At 42.9% G+C, this 12,325-nt stretch overlaps 1 protein-coding gene across 1 annotated transcript in view; it reads left to right on the top strand.

The window, feature by feature from the left end:
• Positions 1 to 837: 837 nt before the first annotated feature.
• LOC308047882 (amine oxidase [flavin-containing] B-like) overlaps positions 838 to 12,325 on the top strand; it is a gene marked incomplete at its 3' end in the record, with an annotated part of 49,239 nt that continues 37,751 nt past the window's right edge. The window contains exon 1 of the mRNA XM_080356688.1: positions 838 to 898. Coding sequence (XP_080212814.1) covers positions 853 to 898 — 46 coding nt within the window. The 5' untranslated portion in view covers positions 838 to 852. The remainder of the gene's footprint in view (positions 899 to 12,325) is intronic.

Genomic DNA, 12,325 nt, shown 5'->3' with positions numbered 1-12,325 from the left:
TTTCCTGGAGCCACCCTCATGTAGAAACCTGAGTGATGGAAAACCCTGCTGCGTGTGTAGGGGACCAGCCTAAGGGCTCCAGATGAATTTGATGGCACTTTTGTTTCTGAATGAGCCGGTTCTTTTCCCTGTGGGTGAGTCTTTTGAGGGTCCTGGTAGACCACTCTTGGTGTGGAGGATGATCTGGAGGAGTGTTGACTCACGGCACTGTTGCACAGCACAAACTGTGATTGCCACAACATGCTGCTTGTTTTGAGGCGCTCATAAGGAAAACCCTAACTGGTCCTCCAAGCTCCATTCCACCAGCCTTGGCAGCCGCAGGTCCCCTCTGACACACCTTTGGTGATCACAGGCGGTGCAGAAGCAGCATCCAACATTTCCACAGCCTTTGGAGAGAGGAGAGCAGCCAACCTGCAGCTTCTGCACCTTGTGGGATGCCCTCCTCAACCAGGGGCGTGCTCTCTTTCCAGACACTTTGAGAGGTAGGAGAAATGAGTGCAACACACATGGCTCTCGCTGTGGGTGAGTGGGGCCGATGCGAGGGGTCAGCCACCACCGGGAGATAACAGCAACAGCACCGCTCGCTCGTCCTGGGGTGCGCACCCTCACCCGGGAGGGTGGGCATCCTCACCCGGCGGAGTGCGCACCTTCACCCCGCGGGCCCCGCCCGGGTCCTCACAGCCCCGGGAGCGCTGCTGAGCGCGTCCCCGCCAGTCTTCGGCCTCGCACGGGGCGGCGGGAGGCGTCGCCCACTGGCAGGGCGGAGCAGTGTTGGGGTCCGCCCGAGGGACGCGACAGACGGACCAGAGCCGCCGCCGGAGGGAGTGAGAGGCGGGTGCGGGGGGCAGCGCCATGGCCGAGAAATACGACGTGATCGTGGTCGGGGGCGGCATCTCAGGTGGGTGCAGCGGCCTGGGGGAGCGGCGGGGGGTCCTGTCAGTCCATGAGGTGCCGAGCATCCCGGTTTGGGTGCCATCGCCCACCGCCCCGCACAGCCGCCGGCTCGGCCGGCTCGGGGTAGGTGACGGTACCGGCGTTGCGGACGGAGCATCACGGCGGCGGCTGTGGGTAGAGGCTGGGCTGCAGCTCGCCTCCTCCTCGGCCGGAGCGGGTCTCCTCCGGGAAGCCCGAGGTGCGAGTGCATCCCAACCAGCTCGGTAAAGCTGGCTGAATAGAGTCCCCATGATTCAGGCTGAATGACACATGTTGCAGGCAATATTTTATTATTTTAATGTTTGACTTTTATTGGTTTATTATTTATTTCACTATTTGTCTTACCATTTAACTATTTGTTTTTATTATTTAGTTCATTATCTGTTTTATAATTTTACTATTTTTATTGTTTGTTTTATTATTAGTTATTTATTTTATTTATTATTTATTTTCATGATTTCATTTTATTTTATTATTTTATTTTTCTGGTTTTTTTTGCTGTCCAGTTCCAGCATATCCTGAACCTGTTTATTTCTTACTGGAGCCCCTGGAATATTTGGGCAGGTGAGGCTTGTGTGTGCCTCACATATACATAGACCCTTTGTCACAAAAGAATAGTTTAAATTTTGGGGTGCCTTCTGTTTAGAACAGGTAGCAGCATAAAGGAAAAATGCCTGAAAGCAGCTGAATTGTGCAGTAAATGTCTAGTTCCTCATTCAGCACAGGTATGGATTTGAGAGCATGAGCATCCTGGCAGAAATGAGCAGCAGGCCTGGAAGGCTTGTTGCACTGGGTGGAAATCTGATGGTTTTAATCTAATCCTGGCTGGAAGAACACCGGGCCTGCCCAGAGTGAATCTCTCTCTCTTGTGTGTTTTGTTTTGAGATCCACATGTCCAAATAAATTGTCTATGTGCAGTAGTGGTTGTGGGTTTTTTCTTTTGTTTGTTTGTTTGTTTGTTTTTTCCCTGCGCCTTTGACATATCAAATGGTTGGGTTTTGGCCTGTTAATATTGGAAGGTATGCAGTGTGATAGCTCCTGTGCTGTATGTAAATCTCCTTAGTGCATAGTAAGTATGTATGCATCCACAGATCCAACTACTATTTCTTGTCAAACTGCAAACAGATTACTCAATATGTGTTACAAAACATGGTTTTATTAATCCTTTTTTTACATAGCTTTTAGTTTCACTTTATATATAAATCTAGATGTCTGTTTAACCATTACATCAAGGTATGCAGCGTGCAATTTGAATGCCATACAAAATGTAGCAAACAAAATAATTGGCATTATTTCCTAAGGAGGATTCTCAGATAACAAACTGCCAAATAATTAATGAATGTTTCAAGTATGTTTATGTGATTAGCAAAAAGTAATTGTGGCTTTTCTATAAACCACAATTTATTCTGTACAGTGTTATGGCCAATTTTTAACTTGTCCTGTGTTTCACAGTGAAAGTTGATTACAGAAAATTAACCAGTGGTAACTATCTGTTCATGCCTTTCGAAGGGAAACATTTGGAGTGGCATGTTTTTGTCCAGGAGTAGTGCTACAGGTTCCTTCTGTTGAATGAGTTGGAGTGAAAGACTTAGTGTAACAGCTTTTAATATAGCCTTGTTTTTCATGGTTGCCATGGGAATATAATCATTACAGGCCTGCATAGCTCACATGTTTTTCTGAAACAGCACTTGGAAGAGAGAAGCAGTGCTATGTGATATTAAATTGTGTGCTTTGCTCTTTGCTGCTCACAGACAGTGGCAAGTGGCAGGGTGGTGGTAAGGAACCTGTTGTGTATTTGCTTCCTTTTGCACTAAATCTTCTTCAAAGCACTCTGATTTCATGCCCTCACACAGAGGCTGGAATAATATACATGTACAAAAATTACTAATGATTAAACACCTCTCTTCAGTCACTTTAGCTACTTCATATGACTCTTGATTGACCTCTGCCTTTTACCAACACGCTTCTCTGTTAATCATTGACCTTGCAGCCAGGTGACGAAAGTAGGGTTTTGTATCTCCTTGCTCTGATTGAAAACTCCTGCTGAGGTGCCGAACTGCTGCAGAAATCTCTTTTCCTGTCCACTGGAAAATGAAGTACGTGATTTTTAAAATGGGTCACTCCTTGGAGACTAGGTTTGTTATTGCTCCTTATTTGCTGTGCGTTCCTTCAGAAAGTCACTGTTTTTGAGCTGCCTGAGGTGCAGCCAACTGAGTCTTTACTGTTACTGCCTTTAGGTGAGGAAGGCATCAGTTGGTGCATGACTGTAGAACAGCACAAACCTCATGTACAAACTCATGCTTGAGTTAGCCTCAACAGCCATAGGCAAAGCAGGTAGGCACAGAAGAAGCAGAGTTGCTGTGCTGATGTGAGGATGCAAACAAATGTGTTGTAGATGCACCATTCATCTCTCTCTACTATGTTTATTTATTTAGGTTAGTAAAAGCTGTCCATTTGCAGTGTTCTGACCCTCTTTGGCAGCGGTTCTACCCATTTTTTATCCAGATTTAATTAGTAGGGTTTAAAATTTGAAGAGTAAAAAAAAACCCTAATGATGGAATAGCAGTGAAGAGGCCTTTGCAACCCTGACAGTCACTGTTCTCTGAAGTGACTAATGTTTTATCTGAAGATTCCACTTGGTTTGTTGAAAGACAAAGAATAAAAATAAAGAATTGGCTAATCTAAGTGTTATTTAATGAAGATCTATTCATAATTAGTCGTCATTAATTTATTTAAAGGCTAAAAGAATGGTTTATGGTTTCTCTAAAGAGACATTTGAGGAACAGGATGATTTACTATGGGATGGATTTGGTTTAGTAAGGAAAACTGCTGAAGTCCTTGACATTTTAGGGAACCTTGTAGATTAAAAATAAATATTTTAGAAGAAAATTTCCCGACTTAAAAATGCTACATGAAAACACTTTGTCACACACTGTTTGTAGTATGCATGGTACTAAGGAATATTTAGACCAGAAATGTAAAAGGCCCTCCTGGAGCTGGAAGTTGTGTCGTGACAGCTTCTTTGCTCAGAGCTTTATTTTTTTTTTTTCCTGCAAGGACTCCTTAAGCACGAGGATGGAAATATCCATGTGAAAACTATGAGGTTGTGTCATCAAACTTGCTTATTTTCTTAATTAATTGAGACACTGGTGACAGAAATAGTTTGCCAAAGGAGACACTATGTTTTGGAGAACACTACCGATCTAATAGTCCTATAGTAATGCCAGTTTGGAGAGAAAACAAACAAGTAAGCAAATAAAAAACCCAAACCAAACAAAATACGGGTATGGATGAAATAGCTGTGCATGATGAAATGGAGTGGACCCATCCATGGGAGGACTGTGAGGGATACCACCCTCTCTGGGATGCAATCAGGCAGAGGGAATCTGGGGCGTTTCCCTGTCAGTTTACATGATGAACATCTTCGTTCATATTTTCAATCATCCGTCTCTGTATCTGCCATCATAGGGTTCTTCCTTTTGTATTCAACTACTCTCATAGCTACTGCAAAGGAATATGAGCCAAGTAGGTGGAGACAACCATTCTGCTTCTAGATTTTTCAAATAAAACTTGGCAATACACTGTAAACAGGACAGAAAGCAGCTGCATTATGTTGTGAGATAGTTTGGTAGCCCAGGCAGCGGGGACACTGTTGTAATTCACTGACTGATACGTCTTAATTGGTCTGAAAGTTGATTTGATAAGAAGTTTTCTGTTCTACATACAGGAGCCATCTCATTTTCCAAGGGTCAAAGCAATGCATCATTAAGGAAAGCTTTTCCATTATCTTATTTAACCATTGTGAAAGAGTGGTGTTAGGGAAAGTTCATTCTGTCTCTTCAGCAAAATGTGATAACTGCCCTTGAAGAGGCAAAAGAAGGTAAGTCAGGGTGGCAAAACTTTGTGCAAGGGAGTCCTGGGTTTTTTGAAATAACTGGTGGAGAACCCAAATGTATAGGTGGCAGTTGATACTAGTGTTACAAACCGCAAAGTCCACAACATTTTCTTATCTGTACTGCTAAATTGCATGTTTCTTGACAAATAAGATTAGACCCAGGAGAAGCTTAGAATTCTTTTAAGAAAGCTGAGTTCATTTTTCACTTGGGCAACCCCCTGCAGCGGTGCTTTTAGTTCGTTAGATTTGTCAGAATCTAGTCTAGCACTTGACTAGAGCCTAATCACACTACAGGTGCTGGTAGATATCCATTTACATTAGTGTATGGGTGGATCAAGCGTGTACCTTGAGCAAATCTCCGAATTGATCCTAGTTATTGCTCTATGGTGTGCACCACAAAGCAGCCTCAGAGAATATACATCAGATTCCTTTTTACATGAGACTACATGGGAAATCATGCTCTAGGAGCTCACCTTTTGAGCTCCAGCCCCTAACTGGATGTTGAACCTGTAAGATACAACAGCTAGTCTGAAATAAAGCCTCTTTTGCAATACATTATGAATATAGTATGGATACTGAGTATTCAGGATACAACTGTTCTACCCTGCAGATCTTCTGCTGTTCTGCACTATTGCACACAGAATCACAGAATCACAGAATGTTAGGGATTGGAAAGGACCTCAAAAAATCATATAGTCCAATCTCCTTGCCAAAGCAGGAACACCTAGATGAGGTTACACAGGAATGTGTCCAGGCGGGTTTTGAATGTCTCCAGAGTAGGAGACTCCACAACCCCCCTGGGCAGCTTGTTCCAGTGTTCTGTTACCCTCACTGAGAAGTTTTTTCTCAAATTTAAGTGGAACCTCTTGTGTTCCAGTTTGAAGCCATTATCCCTTGTCCTACCGTTGGCTGTCACCGAGAAGAGCCTGGCTCCATCCTCGTGACATTCACCCTTTATATGTTTGTAAACAATAGCAAGGTCACTCCTCAGTCTCCTCTTCTCCAAGCTAAAGAGACCCAGCTCCCTCAGCCTTTCCTCATAAGGGAGATGCTCCACTCCCTTAATCCTTTTTGTTGCTCTACACTGGACTCTCACCAGCAGTTCCCTGTCCTTCTTGAACTGAGGGGCCCAGAACTGGACATGATATTCCAGATGTGGTCTCACCAGGGCAGAGTAGAGGGGAAGGAGAACCTCTCTTGACATACTAACCACCCCTCTTCTAATACACCCCAGGATGCCATTGGCCTTCCTGGCCACAAGGGCCCAGTGCTGGCTTGTGGTCATCCTGCTGTCCACCAGGACCCCCAGGTCCCTTTCCCCTGTACTGCTCTCTAATAGAATATATGAATAATAAAAAAAAAAATATATATATATATGAATATATTGAATAATGTAGGCCCCAGTACTGACCCTTGAGGCACTCCACTAGATACAGGCCTCCAACTAGACTCCACCCCATTGACCATGACTCTCTGGTTTCTTTCCTTCACCAGTTCGCAGTCCACCTCACTACCTGATCGTCAAGTCCACACTCCCTCAGTTTAGCTGTGAGGATGCTGTGGGAGACTGTGTCAAAGGCTTTACTGAAGTCAAGGTAGACCACATCCACTGCTCTGCCATCATCCATCTACCTTGTTATGTCCTCATAAAAAGCTGATGTGAGCTGAGGTTGGTCAAGCATGACTTCTCCTTGGTGAAGCCATATTGACTGCCCCTGATGACCCTCTTATCCTTGATATGCCTTAAGATGGCACCAAGGATAAATTGTTCCATCACCTTCCCAGGGATGGAGGTGAGGCTGACCGGTCTATAGTTACCCGGGTCCTCCTTCTTGCCCTTTTGAAGACTGGAGTGACATTTGCTTTCCTCCAGTCCTCAGGCACCTCTCCCCTTTCCCAAGACTTGGCAAAGATGATGAAGAGTGGTCCAGAAACGACCTCACCCAACTCCCTCAGCACCCACGGGTGCATCCCATCCGGACCCATGGATTTATGGATGTCCAGGTTGCCTAATTGCTCCCTAACCCAGTCCTCATCAACCGAGGCAAACTCTTCCATTGTCCTGACTTCCTCTGGGGCCTCAGTGGTACGGGGCTCCTCAGGACAGCTTCTGACAGAGTAGACAGAGACAAAGAAGGCATTCAGTAACTCTGCCTTCTCTGTGTCTTCTGTCACCAGGGCACCCACCTCATTTATCAGTGGGCCTACATTGCCTCTAGTGTTAGTTCTATCTGCCATGTATTTGAAGAAGCTCTTTCTGTTGTCCTTGACCTCCCTTGCAAGGTTTAATTCTAAGGAGGCCATACCTTTCCTAGTTGCCTCCCTACATCCTCTGAAAACAGCCTTTTATTCTTCCCAAGTGGCCAGCCTCTCCTTCCATGATCTGTAAACTCTCCTCTTCCACTTGAGTTTGCCCAGCAGTTCCCTGTTTAACCATGCAGGTGTCTTGGCTCCCTTCCTTGACTTCCTGTGTGTCAGGATGCTCTGATCTGGAGCCTGGTATAAGCAGTCCCCGAACACTAACCAACTGTCTTGGGCCCCTTTACTTTCACGCAGCCTTGCCAATGGGATTTCCCATAGCAATTGTTTGAAAAGGTCAAAGTTTGCCCTGCTGAAGTCCTGGGTTGCAATTCTGCTTGCTATTCTGTTCCTGCCACACAAGATCCTGAACTCCAACATGTCATGGTCACTGCAACCAAGGCAGCCCTCGACCTTTAGCACTTCAACCAGACTCTCCTTGTTATTGAGGATGAGGTCCAGCAGTGCACCTCACCTGCTCCTCCACCATTTGCAACAGAAAGTTACCATCAATGCACTGGAGGAACCTCCTAGGCTGTGGCTGGCTGAGTAGTCCTTCCAGCAAACATCAGGGAAGTTAAAATCCCCCACAACAACCAGCGCCTGTGACTGTGAGGCTGCTCTCGGCTGCTTGTAGAAGGCTTCATCAACTTTGTCACCCTGGTCTGGTGGCCTGTAATAGACACTCACAACAGTATCATCCCTGCCAGCCTTCCCCTTAATTCTCACCCATAGACTCTCAACTCACTCCTCATTCGTGCCTGGACAATACTCAATACATTCATCCTTGTAAACTTAGGTTAGATGTTAAGGTTCTTGCTGCCTTGTGAGATGATTTGTCAAAATATAATCCTTCATCTAATTGACTAGCTTTATTTCCTGACAGACTGATTCTAAGGTTTATGTAGTGTTGTATGATCCTTGTTTGTGGTTTTTGTTTTTGTTTGTTTGTTTGTTTGTTTTGACTTTAGTGGTCAATGTGAGTGTACTACAGCACGTTGGTATTGAAACCATGAAAGTCTAGTGTTCTTTTAAATAACCCCCTCATGCACTTGTATTTTGTGCAACCTGTTCTGTCCTGTCAATTTTCTATTCAAACAGCTTCCTTAAACGTAATGTCAGTGTGAAGTCCTTTAAAAACTGTATTTTCTCCACAAACCATTATTATGAACAGTATTTGGGGCTGGAGTGCTGTAAGGGAACAGAAAGAGGAGCGAGCATCAACATCTCAGTTGTGGAGATCCTGAGTTCTGAATAAGCTAAAACACAGATGCTGGAAAGTGCCTCTCGAGCCACAGAGGAGTTGCATTGACTTAGTCAAGCAACCATGTTAATATTATTTATGGGAAGAGTAAGCATGCATGGAGAAAGAGAGTGAAACATTTTCAGGGACAAAGCTGCTTGAGGGAATTCAACTCATCTTTTTCTCCCACATCTCTTCCTCTCTCCCCTGTCTTTCTTTGTGCTGCTCCCACTGTCAGAAAGATGTTCCTAGCAAGTATGTGGGGCTGCTGTCCCCAACCCACCCATGGGACTCAACTGCATGGACTTGGTGTAAGGAAGGATGGGCTCCTGATGGCATCAGGAGCACTAGTTGCTGAGGATGGAGAACATGGAACTGGTCAAGGAAATTATGGGGATCAGGCTTTTTGTAGGAGGTCTGTGTGTGGTTCTGTAGAAGAGAGGACAGGGGACAGGATGGAGGAACACAAAGTGCAGACCATCCCTGGAAGAGGGGATAATCCAGTCTAGAAAGTTTGAGACATCATGAGCTACTACTGGTGACAGTTGTATATGGCAAAATACACCATAGATGTGCTATTTTTTAGCACTGGCTTGACACTGAAGTGTCTGGCTGTGGTTCATTAGAGCCTCTGGCATCTTCCAGTCACAAAGATTAGCTTATGATGGTGACTACTGTTTGTCACTTCATGGTTCAGGTGGTTAAAGAGTTCCATGCAGTTTTAATTATTTTGAAACCTATTCATCTTAGAAATATTACTTTCAACTTCATGTTTTTCAGTTTCCACCCTAGAACTCAGCTGAGAGTGAGGGGGGTGGGGAAGGAAAGATGCCTATGTAGACTCTCAGCTAGCTGGTCTTTATTTTGATAGTATAATTCATGTATAAAACATTGAATGCAGTCTAGTCGGTTGGCTGCATAGGGCAACAGCTGATCAAGCAGTCGATTCATACTGTGCATCATGATTATCTGGATAGTTTGCATATAAACTTGCATCCTGTTTGCTTGAGTGATAGATCTGTGTTTGAATGAATTAAATATTGGAGAAACACACCTCTTTTGTTTCAATATGAGTTGATTTTTTATCAGGCTAGCTTGGCCAGAGGTTGAATCAGTGAGGTATGCTAAAAAGTGAGCACAGTTAGGAAAGTAGAGAGTGTAAGCTATTTTATTTTACACTTCAGATACTTCTTTTTTTTCCCCTCTGTGCTCTTCCTTCACCTTATTTTTTTCCTCACACATCATATCAGAATGGTACAAATCTAATGGTAGTATTTTTGTTTCTTAACACTGGTGTTTTTATGCTGTGTTTAGCTTGAACTTTCTTCTGCCTGCACTTAGAGATGGGAAGAAGACAGTCATTTGGAGATTGCCTTATTCAGTGGTTCCCTTTTGCACTTCTCTGAATGACATGTATGTTCTCAGCCTTTGATATCTCAGCTCATCCTGAGCTGCCTGTCAATAAATGAAGTGGTCATTTTGGGATAGCAGCAAAAAGCTGCCTGGCATTGTAAGTGATTATATAGGATGCTGGTAAGTGGTGGGATTTATCTTCATTTTTCAGTTCTAATAGATAAAATATTCACAAATCCTTGTAAGCTTTACAAGCTGGTGGTATCTAGCCTGCTTGTGCACATGTGTATACACTTACCTACTTGTATACATGTGCTATGGTGATGATAGGAATTTCCATAGTGTCACTGGGATACAGCTTTGTGGATATTTGAAAGTAATACTGAGATATGCTCAGTGTAAATCCATAATTATTAGGTGCAACTGGGTGAAAATATTTAGCTGAAGATCAAGGAAAACATGAAAAGAAATTGATAGCTGTGGAATGAGTGCACGGTGGCTCTGCTGGGGGGCTTTGCTAGCTGCTGTGAGAAGTGACCTGTAGATCGATACTTGTGGGTCATCAGGTACTGAGAAATCTGGGAAATTGCATGATACTCTTTAACGTCTAGATATGGGAATGATAGTCTGTTTATTTTTTTAAGTTCTCATATTTGTGTTTTGAGCATTGACTTTTCTCAGGAGACTGAAAAAAATGAATTATTTGCTTGAGAACATGCAAGACTTAGCAAAACAGACAAGCATTTCTCTTCTGAGGCAACTGCTGCATAATTATGCAAAACTTTCCAGATGTAGCTTAGCCTTTTTTTTCCAACATTGCTGGGTCTGGAAGGCAAAACTTTTCTTCAGAGTAAATCTAACTGGTATTCTATTTGCTTTTATATCTCTTTGTAATAATAATCCCTAAAAGGATGCTTTTAGTAAACTACCCATATAGTGCCTCAGCCAGTTCATTGTGCTAAGTTTGTTTGTTCCAATATTATTGTATGTTTGTTGTAGTACTACCTTGTCTTTCAGTTATCTTTATCTCCTTTATTTCTTCTCTCTGTTGTGTTTTGAGGCAGCCAAGGTTGTAAACTAGCTGAATAGGACTACCTAAGCCAAAGGAGGCCCTGACATTGAAAATGTGAGATAATACTGCACTACAGATAACAATAACAATAATAATCATAATAATTATGATGATGCAATCAACTTTAACTCTTCAATGTATCCTGGGGCCATAACAAAGGACATATTAAATGTGGGTGTGTGGTTGTCTGTTTGTGTTTTGGGGTTGTGGTATGGTGGTTTTTTTGGGTGTTGTTGTTTGGGTTTTTGCTGGATAAATACTGCAAATGAATCATTTGGGAGCACTGTCAGGGAAGAGAGATCACAGAAAGTTGGTACTAGAGCTTGTGTTTGTGTAAAGTTGTATTAACTCATGGGGACACTCATACCGACCTTGGTGACAGTTTACAGAACCAGTGCTCAGAGAGAAAAACTCTTTGCCTCAGCTAGACAATTAAATGCTAACAGAAATAAATTATCACAGAATCACAGAATATTAGGGATTGGAAGGGACCTCAAAAGATCATCTAGTCCAATTCCCCTGCTCCAGCAGGGGGATTTTGCTCATAGAGTGCCGTATCCTAGGCAGAAGTGTTATGTCCTTTGTACAAATATTTTATGTAAATGTATATTTTAAACATATAGACAGATTGATAATGGGTTTTTTTTTTTTGCTCCTTGAGGTTTCTGAAACTGTTTTTTGTTGGTTTTTGTTTGTTTGTTTTTTAATTCTCTAATGTTGTAGACAATAATACTAATTTTAATGGCATTCATTGCTGCACAGTGATACAGCTTAGGAAGAGAGAGTATCTCCTCCCACAGTCAGACAACATGCATAAAAAAGAGTGGCTTTGATACCTTTCATTGTACTGTTCAGCACATGGAGGTAAGGCATTGAGAAGAACCAAGAGTGACAATTTACAGACATGCAGCTCTATGATGTTTTTAGGTTCTGAACTATAATTTCTATATCTTTCTTCCATGAGATTGAGTGAGGTATCTAAAGGACCTTTGTAAAGGTGGCCCAAATTAGAGAAGTTAAAAGGTTACCTTCCCCATGAAAACATACGGATTTAGGTGAGAGACTAAGTTAATATAAGGTATTGTTGGGTGGCAGTAGCTCATTGTCCTTGTAGCTCTTTGCTTTTCAGAAGTATTGTCACCTAGACAATTCTTGGACCAATCTGTGAGCTGTGTACCTTGTCTTACAAAGAAGAAAACAATGAAGCAGGAAAACTGACTATTGTTCTCTTGTGCATGCTCAACATTTTTGATAGTGTTGTGCCAGCCTGTTGTAAACTGTTTCAAGTAGTGTTCTCTTAGCTATCGCTGTTGTAGTGCTCCTATTAAAATTCTGAGCATGTTCCTTCAATTTATAAATGGATAGTATTCTTCAGAAGAGCAAAATCCCCTGACCTTTCCATAATGTGAGGAAAGCTACAAAAATGCTGTATCACCTTAACTCACCCAGACCCTGGGTCCATAGTTGTGGTGTGGTGTTTTTGTTTTTTGTTTTTTTTCCTCACAGTCCTTATCTATAATGCCTTACAGGC

The sequence above is a fragment of the Nesoenas mayeri genome (assembly GCF_963082525.1).
Source record: "Nesoenas mayeri genome assembly, chromosome: 1".
Lineage (NCBI taxonomy): Eukaryota > Metazoa > Chordata > Aves > Columbiformes > Columbidae > Nesoenas > Nesoenas mayeri.
Note: the sequence above shows the minus strand (reverse complement) of the source record. Positions and strands in the feature narration are given on the sequence as shown.